The sequence below is a fragment of the Gymnogyps californianus genome, chromosome 15, assembly GCF_018139145.2.
Source record: "Gymnogyps californianus isolate 813 chromosome 15, ASM1813914v2, whole genome shotgun sequence".
NCBI classification, from domain to species: Eukaryota; Metazoa; Chordata; class Aves; order Accipitriformes; family Cathartidae; genus Gymnogyps; species Gymnogyps californianus.
In genome coordinates this window covers 9,139,289-9,164,378 of record NC_059485.1, presented here as the reverse complement: position 1 = coordinate 9,164,378, position 25,090 = coordinate 9,139,289, and the positions used below count along the sequence as shown (strand labels likewise).

The following is a 25,090-nucleotide window of genomic DNA, read 5'->3' as shown; positions in this document are numbered from 1 at the left end:
AACAGTTAGAAACCTTTCAGCAGGGGGCAGTGCTAATCCTTCTTTGGATGCCTGAAAAAAGCCAACGAGCACTGAGGCAATCCAAAATTACTAGTCTCAGTGAATTACTTCCTTTGCCTAAAGCCAGAATTAAAATTATATAAAAACCCTGAAAAAACTGTCTTACCCACAAATATTATAGCTTTTTTCCCTGAAGGAGGTCCAAATAATCCTTTTCTTCTTCTGTCCAGCTTGGACATAATAATATCCTGGGTTTGGTTAGCAGAGGTTCTTGCAGAGAAGTTGATGAAGCTTGGGATGTATTTTTGCTTTGGAAGTTGCAGTAGAAAATTGTTTGTTATAGCTGATTTTCCAGTGCCAGTGGGACCCACAAAAAGCAAAGGGACATTATGCTCCACATATGTTTTGAGAAAAAACATTTGTCTGGCAGTTTCCATTGTTGGAATGATCAGCTCAGATACCTGTTACGCAGGAAAGTAAAACAGCACATGAAAATCAAACATCTAATACCTGAATCAACATGAATATTTGCAAGCAACTACAGGAAGCCTGCAGCACAAATGCATTTTTAAAAAATTCTCTTCTCTGAAAACTTGGGCTATAACAAGGTTCTGGTAGATAGTATGGCCCCACTTCTTGTTCAGTGTTTATACAGTAAATAGCACAACTAGTATTATCTATATTATGGTTCATAGACACTATATAAAGCCCAGAAGGAGAACTGCAGGGTTAAAATATGGCTTAATTCTGTTCCCCTACTGTGCAACGGGAAAGGAACAGTGCTATGGAAATTTTTTTCTCTTCCTCATCTTCCACTTACCGTTAGCAGCTGCGCACTAGATATCAAGAAAAGATTTTAGACAGCAGAATGAAATATAATCTTACATCTCTCACGTCCTTAATAGACAAGACAGTTGCAACTACAATGGAATGAAAAGCTGAACATCACTTAAGTTATCTTGAAATTTCATCTGCAGAATAGGTAGTTTTTGCAGATCTCTGCTGTGCTACACTTCCCTTGAGTTCACAGCTGCCATCAAAATGTGAGTAACTCTATTTTGAAATGGAGGGGATCCAGGACTCTCAGTACTGCTCTCCATATCCCGAAAAGTAGTAAGTCTCTTCGCTTGTTTTCTCTGATTAGCTCATACTATAATACCATGGTATCAACCACAGAAAACAAAAATGAAGGAACAGAAATTCAGGCTTTTTCATGATTTCCCCAACATCAGATGCTATTACAGAGACAAAAGCAGAACCAAAAATTTTAACTGCCAGCCAACCTCAGGGCTTCATGTTCACCTGCAGTGCCAAACTTTCAATATTGATGGTACCAGAATTAAGACATAAGCATGAAAAGGAGCCTACAGAGATTAATGAAATGTTGCAGATCAAACATTAAACAGCCTGATATAATAGAATCAGAGCTAGCTAAGGTAGTTGATTTATACCTCTAACTCATTTAGTCAAATAATTATTTTCTATAATGGAAGATATCAATGTGAACCTTAGCCCCTGGAGAGATAACTTGCTCTTCTTTTGTGATGTACTCTGTCCACATGTTCCACTGCCCACTGCCATGCTTGTAAAAATAGAAGTCATAAACACTCCCTGTTAATTGAAAAACACAACATAGGAAAGCCCACTGATTAAAGAATAAAAATAAACTTCAATCATTTTAGTGTGAGATGTCCGACACTGAGATAATGAATGCTTTCTAGTACACGAGATACCCTTCCCCACCGCCATTATCATCACAAAATTATTTTAGGTCAGATTCAGCTACATTGAGTACAACATGAGGCATATGCTACTCCTGGTTAAAAAAGCCAAGAAAGAGCACCCAACTGTGCAGCCCAAGGCTTGGCAGATTGTGGCTCTGCTGCAGACTTAACATCTGCCAGGCACTCTATTGTCCCCTACAGTGCTGAGTTTTCTTACTGCTTTATAAAAGGCCAGGCAAGTACAGTTATGAAGCAGCACCTTTTTCTGGGAAGATACTGTTTCTGGTAAGCTTCACACTTTTAGGGCGTGGGTTTTCATCATTCATTCCCATTAGCAAGTTGCGGTAAAACAAATCAAATTTCTTTCTGCTGTCTGCATCGATGATCCCACCAACTGTCCAAACCAAAGCAAAAAGGAAAAGCCCCTGCAGCCACAAGATGATATGCTGACTAGACACGCTTTCCTTCTCCTCCTCCTTGGATTGCTTTATTTCATCTAAAACATATTTTGAATTTTAGTTAAATGCCAGTAATAACCATAAATCCCAATTCAAAATGCATTTTTGAAAAAGTATTCTGAGACAAACTTAAAGCATTATCTTCAGTGGAACAAAGCCAATCCACAAAGTGAGGATCTTGTGTGTAAAATACTGTTTACAAATAAAAATAAATGATAAGAAAAAATATTTACAAAGGGTCCTAATTCTTTTCTTCGGATGCTAGCAAACAGCAAGCAAAAATATGGAATGCGTTCACAAGATCATGTTCAGTTTTGTAATGACACAAATGTCCAAATGTGAAATCTCTGTATGCTAGTCAAAGCACTATTATTAATACTGGTCAGCGAGAAAGAACTTGTGTCGTATGATCTCAACAGTAAAGGAATTCTTTTGGTATTTCTTTGCATCTAATAACATGCATCTTGTTATGGGACACAGCAGGAAAAAAAGAAAAATTGAAATAAAAAGAATAAGGCTTAGAGTACTTACCTAGCAGACAAGTAAAGAGTTTCATCAAGCTATAACTCAGATGAATAGAGGATGTTTGTACAATGGCTTTGCAATGAAGGTGAATAAACTCTAAACAGGGCTGGACTAGCCACATAAACATGTCATTGACCTGCCAGGAGAAAAGGAAATGGCTTTAAAACAATGCAGGAGTTGCTACATTTCCCACTGTCCCTCAATTCTCTCCCAATAAAACACAAGGCATCAGAGATTCTCCAGGTCAGAAGAGGGAAGATTAGGAAAGGACCTGTGTGAGGCAGTACTTAAGTGATCACAAAGTCACACTGGTATTATCTGATAGTGAACGCAAGTTGCTTCTGCCACAGAGCATTTCTCAAGCTAAACTCTAGACGTCTTAGACAGAAGAAGGATGAGTTCAGAACATTTTGAGTCTTCTAGTATTTCCCACATTCCATTTCTAGTACTCGTGGCATCTCCAGCTCTCATGCACTTTCCTTGCAACAACATTTGACATTCATCACTACAAACTAATTTACAACAGCCTCTAGCAGATGTAGGACCCTCTAAATCATGAAAGTACTTCAAAAAGTTTGATTCTGCATGCCTGCCTTCAAGTTGGAAAACTGTAAACATCACCTTAAAGTTCATCTTCTAAATTAGACCTACGTAAAAAAAAAAAATTAAGTCTCGCACCAGCTCTCGGTGTTCTTCCTGCAGGTTTGGAGGCAGTGTATTCATGTAGGAATCCTTCAGTGGCTTCCAACCTAACTGTTGTGGGTCCATATAGATCATACCACACCTGGGAAGAACAAACAACTATGGTACAGGAATAGATGTGCAAGGTGGGACAGTTCAAGTTTGAATGCTTTCACATTACCTGCTGACAGTTGCTGGAGATGCCTCCTCTAAGTCTGCTGGCTCAAAGATTAAACTCATTTTTGAATTCATCTGAATTATTTCACCACTCATTAAGCATAGCTAGAAGAAAAATATCACATAACCATGATCTAGTCATGTCAGTGCTGATCATCCAGTCAAAGCAATGCCTGTCATAAAATCACTGAACATTCTACTTAGTGTCACTCCTCATTCACTCATTTGTGTTCTCATACAACACGTATTTTCTGACCTCGTCTCAACTTTTCCACATGTTGCTGTAATGGCTTGCAGAGACACAGAGAACAATGCTCCATCTCTAAACAACTCTGCAAGGAAAAGGAGTTATGACCTGCAGCTTTTTTTTTAGTTAATTTATTCACCAAGTAATTTAAGCAAGTTCAGTTTTCAGTTACAGAACTGAGTTTATGTATTTCATTTTCCTAAAAGGGTCAATAAAAAAGCCTCAGTGAGCAAACTCATTTCAATAAAGTAGGAGCAAGACAAGGCTTCTAGGGAGAAGTAACAGCTTAATATCATCTACTAAACCAACTCTCATAATTGGGGGAAAAAGCAATGCTTTTAAGCACATCAGCTTTTCCTGAGTCCCACACCTCCTTTGACTACACAGTAACAGTATTGCTACTACTAAAACAAAGTATGTATATTCAAGGACAAGGTTACTGGCAAAAATTAGGCTACCTTTTTATTATCATCCAGCACAGTGTTCATGTTCTCTATCCAAACTGCATCCACTGGGCCATCAAAAATAATCCACTTCCGATCATCTGTGGTAGAAGATGCTTGTTGTCTGAAGATATTTGCAAGAACTCCATCCGTCCACTCATGGCTTACAGGATCAAAACTGCCATACAACTGTCCCATAGTAATTGCTTTGGGATTAATAACTTTGTATTCAACAGCAAATTCATCCATGGATTTTGCTGTGTAAAAAGACAAATAGATGAGCTTGAGAATTTAATAGGTTAGTTTCATTCAACAATTGAAGTACAGAACAAGAAGATTCCTGAGGATCCTACTTTAGCTGCCCAGGGAAAAAAAAAAAACCCAGACATTTGGCAGCTAGGTAGCAGTAAATAAGAACTTCTGTTACTTGTAAAAGGAAAGTACAAAGTCCTATGTACAAAATCACATGAAAAAAAGAAAAAGCAGAGCAGAATAGATTTTATATGTTTATGGGAGCCACTTACAATCTCCCTATCAGAACTAGTTTTTTCAAGAGTATTATGCACAGATACAATGCTTAACAAAATTCATAAAAGCATAAACATATTAGTATGTTTTACTATTCCAGTAAATGCAGACAAAAATACTTCCAGCCAAAAATAGTTCAATGAATAGAAACCTTCCAGTCGAGAAAGCAGAATATAGGACAATTAACAACCTGGGCATATCTCTGCAAAGGAAAAACATTAGTCATAGAATTAACTTCATTTAATGAGAAGTTTGTGGCTGAACAACGTTACCTGCGCACAAATCGCCAAGGGCTCCAGCTAGCACTTTGTACGCACAGGTCTTCCCACTCAAAGGATCTCCAACAATCATGAAACCATGGCGCACCAGCATCATTTCGTATATCTGTACCAGCGACAAGAGATTGACTCTTTAACATAGCACAAAACCAAGCATTATGTGTATAAAACTAGAGGTATCTCTCCTGCACTCAGATGCGACAGGACAAAATATCAGCCAAATATCTGCACTCTATTAAGGCTGACCGAAGTGTTAACCCATATCAGAAGGCAGTCATATTATTATGGCAATTCTCACTGATATAATTTAAGAAGTCATTGCCCCCAGACATCCTCCCTTTCTCCTTGCTAAATGTCATCCCTCAGCTGTAACAGCATCACTGTACAGGGTGTGAGTGCACTAACCAGACACTGCAGATCACAGCCCAGTGTAAAAGCCTAAACTGAAATCAATGGTTACCAATGAAGCTAACACAAAGGGATTGAAACTACAGTTCTGAGGATCTGTTATATGACTGGTCCCACAGAGGCTGACTTTGGGCTGCAAGGGTGGTAACTTCTTCAGTCATCCCACAAGATCTTGCCAGAACTCAAGTCAAAGCCTTCAAACAGAATGCCTTCAAATAGACCTGTAAGAAGCAGCCCTAAGAAGATTTTTTTTTCAATCTCAGGTTAAGGCTGATATTTTCTGGTTTAGCTTAAATTCCCAACCAGTTAATACTACCTCTATTTAAATGAAAGATAAAGCATGGTTTGCAAAGCAGCATAAGCCAAGTCTGAACATAAGCCATTAAGTCTGAACTGCTGTTGGAGGGGTCCCTCATGATCCTGCCCCCAGCCACGCATTTTTGCCCTTGCCATTACACTGTCACTAGGCTGCACTACTCACAAGAAAAAAAAAGTTAAGCATTCTTTAAAAGGTCACTAATATTAGCAAATGGGAGACAATGGGAACACAGAGCTGGCTGTGAAGCATAAGCAAGGGTGAGAAATGTCACCCCTTTCAAGACTTCTCACGGATACACTGAGCAGAACTGGGAACAGAGCCTGACTCCCAGTCCAGAGTTCTGTTCACTAGGCTACACTGCCTCAGTAAGAGATTCAGTTTAATTTTCTATCCTGAACCATAAGACCTAAGATGTGGCTGCACACATTAGCTCCTTCACAGGCTGGCTGAATTAAAAAATCACTATGAGCAAAGCAAGCTTTTACTCCATGATTTTTACTCAGTAAAAACATGCTGTTTGTAATATTCTATTAATTGATCATGGAAACTATTAGCTATTCATTCATGACACAGACAGACAGTGAATGAAGAATGTTTCTGCTCTCACACTTTTCTTCCCCAGAAGAAAGTATGTGAAAATAAACCTGAATAATTTTTCCAATGAACCACGGAACTGGTTGAAGATCCATTTTTTTTATGTTTTCAGTTAGTGCCTGGACAAACAGGTCATAGTCAGGTGTAGGAAGAACCACTCCAGGAAACAGGTCAGATATGATGCCCTGTTAAGGAAAGACACACTAGAACAGTATTTAAACACAGATTACAAAACGGGAAACTTCCCAAAGCATAAAAATCTACAAGTAAAACAATATTCATAGAATTAACAGGAGCTTAAGAGGAAATGTACTCAGCTGGACAAAACTAACTTCTAGGCAAACTGTAGCCATGAAAGTATTCTGTATGCATGAGACAGAAACAAGTGCCTGCACTTTTCATACACACACTGATAGTGTAAAAGGAAGCTTAACCTTCTGCAAATTTGTCCCAAAAAGTATTACAGGAAAGGATGTGAAAGTGGTTGAAAGAATTTCAGTGATTAAATAGAAGGATATGTGTTCTGAAATTTCAGAGCAAAGATGCTGTGTGTGCTTGTACCCTAGCTTTTAGGTCTTTAATATTGATTGCTCTGTAGCTTAGCATAGTCTTTATTTTCTATTAAAGCAGCATGCAAACAGAAACTTCATTGTTTTCATTCTGACTTCAAATTTCTAATTGACCGTAATTTAGTCGTCCACATATCTTTTGCAGCACACAGCCAGAATGCAAATTTCAAAGAGTGGTTTCCATGAATGAAACAGCACAAGGTGACTTTTAGCAAGATAACTTATAAAACATTTTATAGAATAACTTAAAAGCCACCACTGAAAGTTTGTTTTTCAAAATAATACTTACAGACCTGAAGAGTGCATCCAGATCAGTGGACTGAAATAATTCTACACTAATATGGCAGCATCTAGTTCAAACTGTTCTAAATTAAGATAATGACCTGTTTCTGTAGGTTCTTATAATGGACCTCATCATCACAGAACTTAAACACACCGACCTGATAGCTCACCTGAAACAATGGCACATCCTGTGCCAAGAATTTGGCCAAGTTAACATCCAGCAAAGCCCGAAGTAACAATACGCTTTCATTTTCAGTTGGGTACTTCAGTTTTAAGTTTCCTGCTGCTGTCAGGACAGATTTAACAGCACGCATTCCATAATCATAGTGATTCTGAGATGACAGCTGCTCTGAGCACAAACGATAAGTGGCAACAATTTTCTGGGCAAGACTGTGGATATTAAAATATCACATGTAGAATGAAAATATCTCACCATGCAAGGACAATAATTTAAGTACCTATATACACAAAGTAACTGCAGTGATTATCAGACATATCAGCTGATAGGATGGCCCAAAACACCTAGGAAGCAAAACTGTAGATTATGCCATGCCAGAGAATGTGTGTGCCATTTTGAAATTCTGTTTGATATTATGATACATTTTCCAAATGACCCTGCGTAGAGATGCATATCCGTCAACATGAAGTGGTAAATGAGAATTGATGATAAAGCAGGAGATTAAAAAGTACTTTCTGGAGAAACAGAACATGGACAGCCTTCCAGAATTAAATGCCTCAAACACACATATATGACTTATAGAGGAATGAGGTATATCAGACTCAACTGAGGGAAAATTCAGTATGTCTTACCTCCGAGAGTCCAAAAATCCCATTGAATAAAGTGAAATTTCTCCAATCAAAGCATAATCTGGAACCATCATGGCAACTGTTCGGAACAGTGCCTGTAAGAAAAAAAGTAAGATATAAGCTTAGACTATGGAATATGGTAATAACTTGCGCTTGTTTTGTAAGAATAGTAACTCTCCATAAATTCATGAACTTCTATACTCTGTATTCCATTTTCATGACTTTAGGAATCATCTGAAATCTATGAGATTGCATTAGAATTGTTACTGGAACTGTGATCTTATCAAGAGGTTCAATAGGTCTGTGCTAAGCACTGTAGGAACAAATGTTTAGAAAGAGTCACAGTCCTAAAGAACTATTAATAGAGGAAAAGGGAGGTGTCATTCATCTCACTTTCATAACAGCCAAACTAACACACGGTGTAGTTAATGCCTTGTAAAAGGTCATGCAAAAAATTGTGGCAAAGCTAGGAAAAGAATTAGGACCATATCAGTCTCTCTGCAGTGTCTCAGCAACTTGCAAAGTTATAATAAATTTAAATTGGGATTTGGATTGCCAATCCACTGCAAACCAGGAGAATTTCCACTTAGAGAAAGCACAGTTAAACCTGTGAACTGGTATCAGTATGGTTAGACTGAGATCTTTCATCTGCCCATTTTGTACAATCCCAAACACTTATTAAAGCTTAGCTAAAAGCACAGCAGAATACACTTGAATGGGTTATCAGTGTATTATTTGATTGCTGCCTTCCTTTTCTTATTACAATAGACCAGAAGTTGCAAATTCTGTTTAATTTCTACAAGAAATCAGGATTCCAGATTTACCTTCAGATTATCAGGCAGCTCTGCCCGTCCAGCATACCCAGGATTCATCGTGATAAATACAGCACAGGCAGGATTAAGAGAGATCTCTGTCCCTTCAAAGATGAATGTTTTGAGTTTCCGAATAATAGCTTGCTGTATGCTAAGTATTTGTTGGGCAACTACAGATAATACTTCAACCTAATACAGACAGAACAGATTGGAAAACATAAGACACTTGGAGACAATATAAAATGTTTTTGTTTGTATATTTTGATGGCTATATTTGCATTCCTCCAGGTGAAAATCACCCGGTGTCTGATAACTGAGCCTAAATATTAGCTGTCTATTGAAGCGATCCTCTGGAAGTTAGTGCCACCATTCCCTATTCAACCAATGCAGACAGATCAACAGAGGCTTCTAAAAGCCTCCAAAGGGAAATATCATCTGCCTGAATGTAGACATCTAAATTAGGTGGACAGGAACTCCCTCTGGAGGCCTCCAAAAGCACGTTCCTTTCACCTCAGACGACAAAGAATTTAGGCTCTTCAGAAAGACTGATTCACTCAATGCCCCAAATTGAGGGTAAACGTAAAGAATGGGTAAGGCAGCCTAGTGCCAAACCTCAGTGCTTTAAAGTATCAAGGTAACAGAATATTGGAAAATGAGAATGCTGACACTTGATTTCATTAAAAAACAAGTTACAGCAGACAAATGGAGAAATTAAGGTGTTAAGGATACTGAAACATGCAAAATAGAACTTCATGGAATTTCCACATTTACTAGTATTTACTTAAATCTAACTCCATCAAAATAACAATAAAACTTATCCAAAGTCATTAGTGACCAAATTTAAAAAAACAAAACCAAACAAACAAAAAAATCAGAGTAAGACCAAGGAGGGGATTAGATGTGTCTGGTTACACAGCTAGTTAACCAGGTCACTCAGTTAGCGGCACTCAGCTAGTCATCACAGGAATCCCTCCACTGGGATTTGTCCGTCTTGTGCTGAACATAGATAAATGCAGCCCCACAGCTGTAGCTTGATTTCTCAAGGAGAAGAGAAGGACAGTTCTTTCCCAACAAATGAGTGTCACATACAAAAGAGGAAATTGTACAGGAACAATTTTTTCAGCTAAAATAACCCAGAACACAAGACTTCTGCAACACAGCACAGGTAGACATGTGCTCCTACAGCAGGCAGCTGAGTACCTATTTCTGTGTCAGTGATTATCGAAACAAAGAGGCTATACCACAAATAAAAGTAGAAAATTGGTAATAATGCTGTCATGTCTAAATCTAAAACTTCTTGTGTCTTAAATTAAAGCTTTATCATTTTATTTGTCTGAGTTAAAACGTTACCTCAATTCTATTGAACTCGTCAAAGCAGGACCATGCACCAGATTGTGCCAGCCCCTTAAAGAACTTGCCCATTGCCTTGTAATCGAGACCATCGGAGCAATTAAAGACCACACACTACAACAAAAACACACAGAGAACATCTCTCAGTATTAACACAAAGTCCACTATAAAATTCTTAGCATCTAAAATGGGAAGGGATCATTATTGCTAATTTTGGATTACAACACTAGGATGCCACATAGACACAGTCCTAAATGTGTGCTTCTTACCAATTATTCCTGTGAATAAAGAATAGGTACAGAACAAGCAGTACTTGCTTAAGAATGGCATTTGAAGAAATATCGACATATCCAAACATAAACAATGCAAAGAAAAAAAAGTTTGTATTTTGGTACCTGCTTAGCTAGTGCTTTTGCTAGATCTTTCGTTGTTTCTGTTTTGCCAGTCCCAGCAGGTCCTTCTGGAGCACCACCAAGATTTAATTTCAAGGCACCCATTAATGTCCTACATAAACAAGAACACAGGCATGAGAAATAGTAATCTTTAATGGCAGATTGTTTCTGAAGGGATAGATAAGTATTTCCCTACACAGGCTCCCCTGGAAATGATTTACTTGTTCCCTACTGACTTTGCAGCTTGCCCTAAAAAAACAGTATTGTCTCATAACTGATTCCCAATTGTAGAAGCTCACATTCACCCACTTGGCCTACAAGGAATGTCAAGGCTTTTTATTACATGCATCCACCCTGTATATCCTCAATTACACAAGCAAATGCACAGTGCCATAAGCAAAATGGCAGAGTTCACAAAAACACACATTTTCATCAAGTGGCACTCTTCATGACAGGAACTTGAAGCTGGCTTTATAAATGAAGTCAATCTTTAGAAGTGGCTGAGAAAGCATAAAGGTTGTTTCATAAACCTGGAGATTCATAAAATCTCCAAGTGATTTTCATACTAAAAATGAAATCCCTGTTAACACTGGAGTGATCTGATTATTTTACAAAAGCCTCATTCAAAGGCTTTGCCACCAAAAGCAGTTAAGTTGTGCTGAATAGAGTCTGCTTGCTCATTGCTTGCACTGAAACTACATCTGGCACAGCCAACTGCATAGCCTTAGTTTAGACTGAGCTAATCCTAATCACAACAACTCCAGTTTACAGCTAATGCACCAGCCACGTGGCTCTTTCAACACCACTGTGAATGCCAAAAGATTAAGCATTTGCCAGCGTAGGCATTAACATAGGCACTTTACTACAAGTGCCTCCTACACGATGGTGAGTTCACAGCTCAGTGCTGAAGTAAAATCTTTACATCCTCACCATATATTTGCCTGGAGATACTAGAAAAGAAAGTTCTTTAAACCTTAGACCTAAAATTACCTGCTGAGATGACCTGTGTCTCCAGGGCTCACTAGAAGTGAAATACCAAATGCCCTTGAATACTTCAACCTTGGGGGATGACATATTTCCATTTCAACCTCTTGCAAGCAAGCGGAGGAACAGGAAGTTAACTGCATTCAAATATCTGTGAAGAGCTCTGTAATTACCTCATTTATTTTACAGGCAGGCATACCATACCCGTATGTCTTATTTCAAAGAAATTAATTGACCAGTGCTACTGTAGAGTTCTTTACAGTTCCAGTACCATGAGCTGCCAGCTCTTTTCAGAAGCACATTCTTGGATACAATAGAGACTCTACTGGTGTAGAGACCTATACATTGTAAATATTTTACCATATTTGGGCAAAGAAGATATATAAGATTTGCTGCCAAAACCTACAGGAAAATCTTAGCTGCTGAGGTTCCTGCTACTATTAACTATAACAAATGAAAGTAAATACAGATCAATCCAAAAAATGAAAACATTATTCATAGACAACATAGCTTTACCTATAACATCGATCTGTTAGTGGGGTTATAACCAGACGTAGAGAATTGCCCAGATACTCATAACCATATTTGGCTTCTGTTGTAATCATTCGCACTATTACATCCTTCTCTCCCCAGTAGTATCTCAGCTGAGAAATCCACTGAAAGTCATTCAGATCTGTGACTTTGTCTTCAACCAATTTTGCAACCACATCACGAGCTGCAGAGTAAGAGACAGATTATTTGAAAAATCTAAACACTTCTACTGTGTTAGTTTACTTAAAACAACGTATAAGTAAACAAACATTTACTTATAGCTATGTAAATCAATGTTTAGAGTAGTAGGCTGGCTTTCATGTTGGAAAGGAATCTGCATCTGTTTGGCGTAGGGAATCAGCTTAATTTGATCTAGATTCCAGTGCCTGTTCTAAGTAGATGGGAGACAGTTGTGCAGGACTGAGCAATCTCCATTTGCCCAAAGACACTGTGCAATAACTCTGTAAAGGTTGTTTCAAGTCTGAGAAAGCATTTTTGCTGCCTCTTTCAAATAGTTCACCCAACTAACAGCAGCACTGCCCCAGATGTAATGGGAGTACCAGCAACTGCACATTTACCATGCACATCAATGACAGTAAGAGCTCCAAGTGTCAGCCGGGCTCCACTGGACAGCTTTCCTCTCACTAACTCAACAATGTCCCCAATTTGTAGATTGCTCTTCTCCAAGAAATCCTGTCACAGAAACAGAACACAGGCGTTAACATAATGCTGTAGCTAGCAGTTCCTAAGCTCCCAGGGGTGCAGTCATTGGAGACAGCCCTTCCAACAAAATATAATAATGGAAGTCCGGGCACTACACAAACATTTAAAATTCTCTTTCATATTATTTTACTATGAACACTTCAAAAAGCTTTATGGCCTGAAAGTAGTGTAAGCAGAAGTCTTATCTTTCTTCCTAATAGAAATGACAAAATTCTATGATAGGAGCTGAGCAGATTCTCTCTGTTGGGTAAATCTGGATTAGATTTCTTCTGTAAATTACTAGTAAATTGTAAATTAATAAAATTAATAGAAATCTAAGATTCTCCTAACTTTACTATAAACATTTTAAATTATTTTCTCATTATTAAATGAGAAAGTTTAATGAAATGAAAGATTAATTAAGTTTTCATTAATGACCTAGACAACAGGACAGAGTGCACCCTCAGCAAGTCTGCAGATGATACAAAACTAGGAGGAGTGGTTGATAGACCAGATGGGTGTGCTGCCATTCAGACGGACCTCAACAGACTGGAGAAATAGGCAGGCAGGAACTTCGTGAAGTTCAACAAAGGGGAAACTCCTGTATCTGGGAATAACCCCATGTGCCAGTATATGCTGGTGGCCAACCAGCTGGAAAGCAGCTCTGCAGAACAGGACCTGGATGCTGGTGGACACCAAGCCAAACATAAGCCATGATTGGGCCCCTGAGGCAAAGAAGAGCAACAGCATCCTTGGCTGCATTAGGAAGAACATTACCAGCAGGTCAAAGGAGGTGATCCTTCCCCTCTAGTCAGCACTGCGGACACCACATCTGGAGTGCTGTGTCAGTTTTTGGCTCCCCCATAGAAGACAGGCATGGGCGTACTGGAGCAAGTCCATTAGCAACCTGGTTTAGTTGGCCCTGCTTTTAACGGGGGTTGGACTACATGATGTCCAGAGGTCCCTTATATTCTGTGATTCACTGTTCTGTGATTCCTTCTCATTTTTCTTAACCTATGGATTGTTCAGGATATTTTCTTTGAAAGCAATAAATATTTTCAGTTCTGACTGTTCTGACTGGATACGTGGAGTAAGATCTTCAACTGGTATTAAATAACACAGGCAACTTAAACCAAAGATATTCAGTAAGGATACAGAAACAAAGAGCTAATATTAAAATGTAGTATTTGGCGTGAAGTTTTAATAAACTTTTCTATTTCCATGTTTAAAAAGCAGCACAAACACTCTGTTGACAGAATTAATCCCCAAATAAATCCTCATCCACCTAGCTCAATTAGGATCAGACGAAAGCCCACTGAATTAATCAGAAATTATATACTTGAGCATGCATTTGATTAGCCTCAATGAAGTGATACTTAAAACCGTTGTGATGACAGAGGCACTACAAACACATAAGAAAAGTCTCTTGTATGAAGTAACAAACTTGGCTGCTGCACCTTTATCACCAGAAGAATCTAGCAATAACCAGACAAATAACTGCGCCATTCTGTAAGGAGAGATTTCTGCCTGCACGTTTCCCTGGGGCTTCACATGCAAAGACAGGAGTTAGAAATAAAAATACATAGTGTTTAACAACAGTATATCACTTTGTGTTTGGTACTTTTATTTACACCAGTATCACTTGTAAATAAAGTAATACAATTTCCTTCAGTGGGATTTCTTCCAATACCCATCAAAGTAAATGAGAACAAGCCCCTGCTAAGACACAAGAAAAAAGGAAATAGAAAATAAAGCACACTGCATGAGTAAATTGTAATATGTTGTTGACTGAGGATCTTCTTTGCTAGAAGTAGCTTTTTGTTAATTAATCAAAGTTTAGTGCTCAGAAATAGAAAGGTAGAAGAAAATCTTACTAGTAAATTTCCTTTCCTTATAGCCTCAGACACTTCTTCTGTCCAGTAAATGGATGAAACGCAAATAACCACCTGTCCAGGCCACTGAAGTACCCACGTTTTTCGAGGAACCTTAAACAAAAAGATCCATTCCAGACACAGGAAGTCATATAAACACATTAGATTATGGCACTGCTAATAAGTACTTTCCCCAAATTTCTTTTGTCTCATGCTGTAAATAAACGAGAATCAGCATGGAAAGCTTTAATACTTTTTCTTCAAGAAATTCAGAGTTAAAACTTCAGACTAGTACTACTGAACAAGGAGGGCTGGATTCCACTTAGCCTCAAACATGTTTCCCTGGTTAAGAATTTCAGCAACCTGTTCATGTACAGTTGCTTGTGAAATCTATTTTATACTATAATTCAGGAACAATTACCTTGATATATCCTCTTATGCCATCTTGAAGAACTTGTCTTACACTGGCCAGCATCATTTCCTCTACTTGCAAAAGCCATTTTTCTACCATGCCCTTCAAAAAAACAAAAAAACAAAAAAAAACAACAGTTAAGAGTCAATACACATCTCCTGTATATATTCCTCTTAAAGGACAAATCGTTTGAAATGTGTTAAATATGCTTTCTTCTGATCTGGGTGTGGTATATAGGAGGAAGAAAGATTGAAATTTCCCAAATTCTGACAGGCAACACTGCAGTTTAACACTCTCTGAAGGCAGGTATATCAGGCTAACTCTAAAGACAATCCAGCTGAAAAAACAGCTGGTTATGTTTCATATAAGCATAAACAAAAAACGCAGATCACAGATTGCAGTGTCAGTTAATCTTGGTCATTTTAACACAGGGCATGTTTTGTTCCTGGAGGATTAAGGGAAAAAGGGTATCTGTAACTCACAACATGCCCCACCTTTCCTCTCTTTTTGGTTACCATACAGCAATTCAGCTCCATACCTTCACGTCGAGAATAGCAGAAAAAGCTGGAACAGAGATACTTTTCAAAACTTACAATGCTACTATTTCTACTCAGATCCCTTTTGAACTAATGCTCTGATTCTTCACTGCCAGCCATTCATCATTTCCCTCATTCCTCTCTGTTTCAGCCATACTGTGCAATGTTACATACATATGTATATAGAGAGCTTGGTTTATATATATGTGTGTGTGTGTGTGTGTATATCTATCTATCTTATCTATCGATCTACATCTTAAAAGTAGTAGGTGCATAAAGCTGCAGAAAAGTGCCTACAGGAATTTACCCCAGAATTGGTATGTCTTACTCCTTTTTGTAGGAAATCCTTTTTGTTCTAGAATACCAGTCTGCACTCTCACTTCCTAAACACCTTTCATGATCTGATCCTAAATGTTTTAAACCTCATTCCCCCAAAAACATACACTTTAGGCAAAGTATTAATTTAATATCATATAGTAAAAAAATAAAAAATTACTTTTGCATTCGCTGGATAGATTTTACTTATGAAAGGAACAATTTCTTTCTCTGAACTGATCATGCCTACAATCTCCAGATCTTCTGTGAACTCCAGTTTAGCAATTCCTTCAAAACACTTCTTTAAATGTGGTTGTACTCGAAGGGGATCCTTTGTTTCGGACAGTATTTCAAGCAGCTCATCATTAGACAGGAAAAAGAATCTGTTAGAAAAATACAATTAATGAACATGCACTTTCCAATCATGAAAATTGTTATTAATAATCTATTAATGCAAGATAGATGGAATTGGTTTTATTGTTGCTTAAGGCACTAGTGTAACAGAGAGGAAATTATTATCTCAAATGCTTTTTCTTAAGCAATTTTTAACATTATAAAACTCATCAGACCTGTTTTATCAGAATTTCAGTATGACCATCCTTTTATGCAGAGGAAGAAAGAAGGGTTCTCAAACTCATGCAGGAAAGACCAGATATATCTATGCAGCCAATAAGTACCTTGTAAAAAATAGAATCCTGCTCCTCATAATCATATATAATTCCTACGTATCACACACCTCTGCACAACTAAAGAGAGTAGGGCAGAGACATTATTGCAAATCAGCCATGGGAAGGCAGCAAGTTCCTTCAAAAATGCCCTGTAAGTGATAATGTCTTTCTAATCATAAGTTTACGCTGTGCTACACAGATTTTGCCTCCCGCCCTCTGCCTGTCCCTGGCATTGCAAATTTAACTGGAGCTGAGGAAAATGAATGATGTCTGGAGAAAAGAACAGGTTTTCATTTTTTGTTGCATGGGACTGTGCCCCACATGTGTGTATAAAATGAGACTTTTCAGTTCAGTAGAAATGGTTTGAAAGAGCTCGTGGCTTTTTGTCTCTAACTTAGGCCTGTTTAATTAATTTACCTTGGGAAAAATAATCTTTTCTTCTCCAAGTAAGTATTCAACCCCTTTTGAATGTCTTCTAAGAGAGTATTTGCTTCCTGAAGTCTGTCTAACATCATGGGTTGTTCAGTTGCTACAAGTACGTTTGTGTCTTTCACCTTTGTAAAAACAAATACACAGCAGAAACTGCTAAATGTTGCAATAGGTTTGCACATTAAAATTGTTATCATCAATCACATATGTTGCAGGAGGCTAAAAGCTATATATTCTTCCTTGTAGTGTGCCTTCATGTTATTAAATATGTATGCATTATTTCATAGTTTTGCTTTTCAGACTGTCAGTTTTACCAATTTGAACTTTACAGACAATAATGCAACAAGGAAATATCCACAGGAATTAAAATCTTTGGCACTTGCTCCTGAGTCTTGAGCTTGCTACATTTTTTTCCATTCACAAATAAGTTCTGTCAAACAGAGCCACAGTACATGACAATTATTCTCTGTTCTTGCCATCTAGGTCGCATTTTTTCTTGCTGATAACACTCCTCTTAACTTGAAAGGATACACCTATTTCAGAACAGGCTTCATCATTCATAGAGTCTGAGCTGCTAAGACAGGTCTCAACTTCTATTTAGTTATACTGATTATTTCAACACCTTTATCACACAATCACACACTCCCAATGTTTTTGACAAGCATTTCAGCTCACACTACCACTAAGTATCTGGCTTCTTACCCAACTTCTTAGTTATAGGGAACGGAACAGGACACCCAATTGCACTTACTATCCCCATTATCTTATCCTGACACACTACCATCTCAGTACGTATTCACCAAAGTTCTGAATAACCATGCCACCACATATTAGAGAACAATCATATGCAAAAAAATCCACTTAGTTGCCTAATAATGTGTACACCTTAAAAGCCTAATGCAAAACCTAATTGTATCCAGAGAAGACTTTGTACAGATTGTCAGTGAATTCTGAAGCAGATCCTGAAAGCACAAATCATTCATCTTACTACCTAATTCTGATCATTTAACCATACAAAAGCCAGAAAATTTAGAATTAAAATGTTACTTGAGCTCTAATTCATCCTGCAATATCCAGCCTTTACAGAAATCTCAAAACAATAATGATACAATCTACCACTTTTACTGCAAGACTAGATTTTGGTGGGCTTTAGTAAAGGATTTTCCACTCCGTATTATACCTTCTTGTGACTTAAATACAAATACCTAACTCCAGAAAAGCTAGTATATCTTCATGATCGTAGTAATCGTGTTACCAGATGTGCATAAAAATACACAATTTAGTAAATGCAAGCACTTACCACTTGTGCCATAATGTCCTTCCAGTATGAATCCACAACCCCAAACTTTCTGCCCTCTTCAGGCATTTGAGCTATAATGTCTTCTGAACTAAAAATTGGTTCCAAATACAACCATGTTGCCTGACATTTTAACCAGCTATCTAGAATATCTTGCATTAAGCACAGCTTATCTTCCCAAGCCTGTAATGAAAACATTTAATATTTAAGCAAAATTATATCAAGAATTAATCTACACTGAGGAATCAAAGAGTATGAGTTGCTTGGCTTCAAGGAAAAAAAAAAAACAAAACCAAAAAAACCACAAACAATGAACAATTTTAAAGAGGGAGAAACTTTATTAAAAAAAACAACACACTAATAAACAGCTGAATATTTCTTATAAACAACAGACGTATTCTTTCACTAGCACTTTTTACAGTAAGTTGAGAGAGAACTGTCTAAGAAGTGCAGAGATGCCTAGCATGGCAATCCAGAATCTCTTCTTTTAATTCTACTTGTGTACTTTCTATCTTATCATCAGTGAAAGGACAAAAGCTTAGCAGGGTATTCAGCAGACTGAGTAAATATCAGTTCACAGGCCCTATATGGAGTGGGTTCAATCTCTGGCCCCCCAAAAAAGCTATTTCATGCAACTCTAGCAGTACAAATTGGTTTTAAAACCAGAGAGACATTCTTTTGGAACAAAGAATTTCAGATAGCATTGCTTTTGTGACTTTGACAGTCTACAGTGTAAGGGATATGCAAGGGAACGTATTGCAGACAGAAAACACAGCCAGCCTGTATTGTTCATTATTCTGCAAGAGGTACATGGAGATTGTTAAGACAGCTCTATATTAATTGTTCTCTTTCATTTCACTAGCTCTACTGGAAAGCAGAACTCAGCTTTACCTACGATTTGGCTAAGGTCCACAGGAAAGGATAGAATTTAGGTCTTAGCACTGCTTACAAATCATCACTATTAGGCCAGAAAAAGTGATATTAAATACTGATGAGAAAGAAGTCTCTGCTTTCTGCATAATCTTCCTATTAGAAATTCATCACCTTTAACAAAGATCACATCTTTACAAAATGGTAGGACAGCTAACAAAAAAGATTTTGAAACCCTTATGGATCACACCAATACCAGAGGATTACAAATAAATTGTCTCACACAACTGACAGACCTATGTCGTCTTAAACAATGCAGCAGGATTTGTTTAAATCAACCGACCCATTCCCAAGACATTCAGCTAAAAACCCATGCTTATAATGACTAGATTAGCAATGCAATTACATTTCTTTAGCTGTAAGGCAAGCTTTGCATACCTTTGTCTGGAAACCATTAATTCAAAACTCTTGAAGAAAAATATGAAAGTGTGTTCTTAGAAATGGTTAAAAACTATGTAACTTCTTATCATGCCAAAATACCTTAAAGCACTTAGGGAAAGCATATTATGAGACATGCAAGTCAATCAAACCAGCTTTTCCTTACCCGGCATTCAGCTTCTATTGGTTTGATGAAGGGAGAGCCACACATTGTCTGAGTCTTAACAATGTGATCATCCAGCAAAAGCTGGATGTCATCAATTGCTGACAGGATGCTGGTATTCTGTAAATACATCACATTTTGATAAGGCAAGTAGCAGTTGCTTTATTTCACCGCTCTTCAACCTCACACTCATTCAGCTTCCTGTTTCTCCCTTCTCCATGATGGTTGGAGGTAAGAAAGTAGGAAGGCATTGAGAAAGCCTGCAACATGTTTGAAGATATGAAATGGTATCTCCACTGTATATCCCTGTTTCAAAGGTCAAGAGATAGATTGTTTTGTGAATGGGAAGCTAGCCAGGGATGCTAGTGACTTCTGACTCAATCTTTTACACTGTGATTCTTGTTTCTCCTGGACAAGTTAAAATTTCACCACTGTCCAGCTTTCCATACAACACTGGAGAAGCTCTCAGGCTGACATATTTGTTAGGATGAGCATGTTGAGATCACAAGTTATCCAGATACTAAGGTCCAAATATAAGGATATATAATAATGGAGACATTTGCCCAGGCTCTGGCGTATGATACCACTTTCCATCACGCCACAATGAATCAGCAGTAACTTCCCTCTAATATTTCTGAATTGGTATTCAGAATCAAAGTAATTCTTTTCAACAATATATATATTGATTTGATGTTTACTCACAGTATCCCTGTACTTCACCAGACTGAACTGCGTGTTGACCCACTCGACTTTCATTTTCTCTATTGATTTCTCTAAGGAATATTCCTTACTTGCAGCTGCTGCAATAGGCTCCAGCCTAAATTGAAATGAAACGTATCTTTCAAATGTTTTTGCAACACAGCTGAAGAGCAAAGAAAAGCAGTTGTAGGTAGAGTTGCATATCAGACTACTTTTAAAATGAATTTACTAATAATATCATAGACTCTTATTTCAAGGAATATTCAAGTGCAGCAAGCCTGCACTTTCAGGCTCACCAAGTTAGAGATATTAATATTAATTTGAAGATAAATACAGACAGAAAATTCTGAATGTGCAAATTAAGTGGTTTAGGAATACGACTCTGGTTTTTGGGGCTTTTGTGCTACAAGAACAACTGATAGTTCTATCCTTATCTTGATAAAATACAGCTGATTTTACAGCACGTTCTAACAGCACACAAAAAAACCCCAAACAAACAAATATTTGGTATCTGACATATGAAATACAGTGACTGTCTAAAAAATTAGAATAGACTAAGCTTCTTACTGATCAATATATTTTGAGAGTCCAAATTCCAGTATGCTTTTAAGAGTAGTAGTTTCATCAGGTCTGATCTCACATCCTACAATTTCACTAATCTGAAAATAAAGAAATAAAATCTATTATCAAGATGGATGTTTGTAACAGACTTCTCAAACAGCAAGAAATAAATGCTAAAGAAGTATTCATGCAACCCTCTAATTTGCTTTTCCGCCATAAATTATTAATTCAAAGAAGCTCCTGCCTGTATCATTACAAATTTCAAAACTGGATCTATCATGTGACAGGATAAAGGATCTTCTTATTGTGAAATACAGAACTATTACTGTATTTCACAGTATGGAATATATGGAGTAGTATATTGAACTATCAGTTTCTGTGGTAGAATACTCCCACAGTTAAAGCAGAGTTTAAAGTACCTGCTCCCAATGTCTCTCCTTCATTCCACGATTGCAGGCAATTGACAGGACAGGAAGATGCTGTTTAAATTTATCAAGCTTATATTTCATAGTTTCTGCTAAGCGTCTAGGCCCAGCCAAATCTGGAAAACTCTTACTGAGCTTGTACATAGTCCTCCACATACTCCCAATTTCTTCAGTAATTTCATCAGCATTCAACTTTTGGAGAGCTCCTGAATACAACAGTATTAAAAAAAGCACAGTACGCATATCAGCACAAGGAGATTTCCAGGGTGGTTTATTTACAGGTATTTATAATCATTCTCCATTAACTGGAAATTAATTGTGTTAAAAAAAAATTATCTTAATGCAAAATCCAAGTCAACAACTGTATTTCACACTGCTTAACAGCATTTATTTCTTCAAAATTATTTTCTCACAACTAATCAACCCTTTCAGGTTCTACTTAACTAACTGAAAATGACACGTTTCATCAAATGAACACCAAAGCCTCACCATTCATCCATTCCTCAGATTTGGTATGGAAATTATATGCTGTTATCCAAAGTTGCTCAAAGGGTTGTTTGTTTGCAATTATAGTTTGCAGTAGAGGAAATTGACTCTTCTCCCGCTCAAGTAACTGCGCTTCTTTATTAATAGCCTTTAAGGTGAAAAAAAAAAAAAAAAAAAAATGAAAAAAAAAATCTTATTTCCATCAAAAATTCCTACTGTTGTTTAAACTTTTAAATAGGTAATATTGAATACAATTTTTTTACATGTCATAAAGCCAGATTTGTAGATTTAGGCCTGTGGATTTTAGGTAAATAAGGTAACTGTTCTTGAAAATTCCCCTAGTTATTTGTTGGTATCTTTTACTACTCAAATAATTTTAAAAATCTATATCTATTTTAGAAACAGATAATGCACCATGCCAATCAGTGAAAGCAAGGCTCACAAATTACCAACCCACTTTGAAACCTGGATGTAAGCTCCTCAGTCACATAGGCTTATAGGAGTTTTTTTTACTTGTGATTACTTTTTTGTATTACAGAAACATCTGGAAGCTCCAACCAAAACAGATATTAATTGTTGTGCTTATTCATGGTAAGATATTGTCTTTGTCCAAAAGACCTTACAGTATAAATCAATGTGCAAAGATTTAGATTTTTAAAAAGTATTGCCTTCTTCATTTTACAGGTAGGGAGGTGAAGGACAGAGAAATGCTGTCTGAAATGCAGGCACTGAATTCAGATTGAGTGCCAAGTCTGTGCTTTTACAATGCTGACAGACCTTTCATAAAACTTTTAATCATTCAATGTGAGATGCAGGCAGAGAAATGTAGAGATCCACATTCCAAGATAATTTTTAACATCATGTATTCACTAAGCTGATTGTCATGTCATTTAAATTGTGTGGATATACCCCTCATTGTGATCATGTATTAAGAAACTTAAACTTAATTACTTATTCTGATCTACCTACAACATATCAGTGCTGTTAACTCACACTAACTAAATATACTAGATGCCTTTAAATCAGATTAAGAGTGTTGATATGTAGGACTAGCAATTTATCTAAATCCTAAACTCATTTAATTGGTTCAATTTTCTCTTTTGAGTGGGACTTAATTAAAATCTTGATCCTTAAGGCTCCATATATGCAGAAATCTCATTGTCTCACTGTGATTTAGAAGATTAATTAAGCCTCACAATGCCTGTGAGATCTCTCAAAGGTAATCATTCTCATTTCCCAGCAGAGGCACAGCTAATACAAACTATTCAACCTAGAACCACACAGTATACTGGATGGAGAGCCCTGAATAGAATCTAGGAATCTTGGTCTTCAGTTTCCTTCCAGCATCTGAAACTTCCCTTTCTGTGATATAATACATATTTAATGCCTACGGGCAACTTCTGGAAATGATACAAACAGTTGAAAAGCATCTGGTTTTAATCAGAGGACAAGCAGAGGGACTGAAAACACAGCTCCAGCAGCACAAACCACAGTTCAGGGAAAACGCCACCCCCCTAACATTCTGCTCCTGCCAACTCTGCCAGAAGAATTCTGTTTTCTGTGGATAGCATCCTGCTACTACTGACTGCTTCAAAACACTGAAATTCAGTATTTTAATTTTTAAAACTCCCTAAACTTTTTTCCCCAAAAAATATGCTCTTCAACTCAGCAGTACGGACAACTCAGCATACAGGGACAAGAAAAGATTTGCCACATGTTTATGAATTTGGAAAATTTAAAGCCATCTTGAAAATATTTGGCCAGAACCCTGAAAAAAACAGGGACAGGAACCAAACTTTTGCTCATCCAGCACACTGCAACCCACTCCATACCTGACTAATAAATACTAACCTCAAATTCTCTTAGTGCATTATCTAGATTCTTATTTAACTCTTTAAATTTCTCAGCGTTGTTCTTCATTTCTTCTACGGTCATGACATCCCGCTTTTTGTAGCTTTCTACTTCTCTATTATAACCTTCAAGAGTTTCCTCAAACTGAGAACACCTAAGGTAAAGATAGCTAAGTTAATATGATGTTCTGTTTCATTCCTTTTTGGGTTTCAACTATTTTATTAATTATAACAGGCAGTGTCAAACGAAATCTGATCTCAATACTAGTATAAAGTAAATACAGATGCCAGTGAAAACCCATTAATCAGTTACATCAATACTATGCAGTTCACAGCATTAGAATTCAAGGTCCACTTTCAAACCTCCCAATTTATTTAGCTCACTTACATTTGCCACCTCTACTACCTGGAAGAAATAAAGGAAGAGTGAAAACAATCTAACAAAATTAAGTGTAATCCTGTACTAAACAATATAACAAGATAAAATTATGAATATTCTAGCAACGTCCTTCATTCCTCCTTTCAGACCTATTTAAGCACAGGGATATTCTAATCCACCCTCATCAACAGTATTTTTTTTGAAACCTCCATAATACTGTAAACCAGGTTTCTTCCTTACTGTCTCAGCTCCCTTCCAAGTTTTCCTTCTTTGACATTATCTCCCTTTTACTGATAATGTGATTTTTCTTTTCTTTAAAAATACTCAGTGAAAGAAAATGTCTTAACACCATACCTTTCAAGCAAAACCATCTCTGCATGATTCCTCCTGTTACACAATTGATCTCTACAGTTTTCAAAGATTATCTCAATCTGATCAGGCCAATGGAAAACTGTGCTATTCAGGTTTATGTCATCATCTAAAATAAAAAATATATAGACATCTTTAAGAAAATACCTTTTAACCAATGATCTAATAGAATGGCTGTTGTGAAGAGTATGCAAAATAGCTAAAACTACATTTATGAATAAGCTGTCTAAGAAGCTACATATTTCAAGCTGCTGGCTGAATTATCTTCACTGCAAAGAGAATTGCTCCCTAAAACAAGTCAGATTGATAGCAAAATGCTAAAATCAAGTTAAGAATGTGAAATTCTCTGAATAAGACCTTAGCTAGGCAGATGAAATCAGTAAAAACAGCTATTCCAGAATATCAATTCCATTCAACTACACACAGAGACAGACCACTCCTAACTAAATATATATACCTACGTAAGGTGGATAAAAGTAAAGTTTAAACCATTTTTAGTCCACAACGTGTA

The 25,090-nt window shown here is 37.1% G+C and overlaps 1 protein-coding gene across 1 annotated transcript in view; it reads right to left on the bottom strand.

Annotated features, from left to right (window-relative positions):
- DNAH3 (dynein axonemal heavy chain 3) overlaps nt 1–25,090 on the bottom strand; it is a 61,034-nt gene that overhangs the window by 20,220 nt on the left and 15,724 nt on the right. The window contains exons 15-42 of the mRNA XM_050906193.1: nt 24,565–24,688; nt 23,833–23,986; nt 21,985–22,129; nt 21,490–21,701; nt 21,077–21,168; nt 20,513–20,627; nt 19,814–19,930; nt 18,343–18,522; nt 17,031–17,167; nt 16,127–16,328; nt 15,104–15,196; nt 14,686–14,796; nt 12,688–12,802; nt 12,095–12,293; nt 10,598–10,706; nt 10,203–10,316; nt 8,865–9,041; nt 8,044–8,135; nt 7,404–7,623; nt 6,433–6,567; nt 5,056–5,167; nt 4,271–4,512; nt 3,570–3,670; nt 3,386–3,491; nt 2,714–2,843; nt 1,984–2,220; nt 1,508–1,611; nt 167–461 (exon numbers count right to left, since the gene is read on the bottom strand). Coding sequence (XP_050762150.1) covers nt 167–461; nt 1,508–1,611; nt 1,984–2,220; nt 2,714–2,843; nt 3,386–3,491; nt 3,570–3,670; nt 4,271–4,512; nt 5,056–5,167; nt 6,433–6,567; nt 7,404–7,623; nt 8,044–8,135; nt 8,865–9,041; nt 10,203–10,316; nt 10,598–10,706; nt 12,095–12,293; nt 12,688–12,802; nt 14,686–14,796; nt 15,104–15,196; nt 16,127–16,328; nt 17,031–17,167; nt 18,343–18,522; nt 19,814–19,930; nt 20,513–20,627; nt 21,077–21,168; nt 21,490–21,701; nt 21,985–22,129; nt 23,833–23,986; nt 24,565–24,688 — 4,170 coding nt within the window. The remainder of the gene's footprint in view (nt 1–166; nt 462–1,507; nt 1,612–1,983; nt 2,221–2,713; nt 2,844–3,385; nt 3,492–3,569; nt 3,671–4,270; nt 4,513–5,055; nt 5,168–6,432; nt 6,568–7,403; nt 7,624–8,043; nt 8,136–8,864; nt 9,042–10,202; nt 10,317–10,597; nt 10,707–12,094; nt 12,294–12,687; nt 12,803–14,685; nt 14,797–15,103; nt 15,197–16,126; nt 16,329–17,030; nt 17,168–18,342; nt 18,523–19,813; nt 19,931–20,512; nt 20,628–21,076; nt 21,169–21,489; nt 21,702–21,984; nt 22,130–23,832; nt 23,987–24,564; nt 24,689–25,090) is intronic.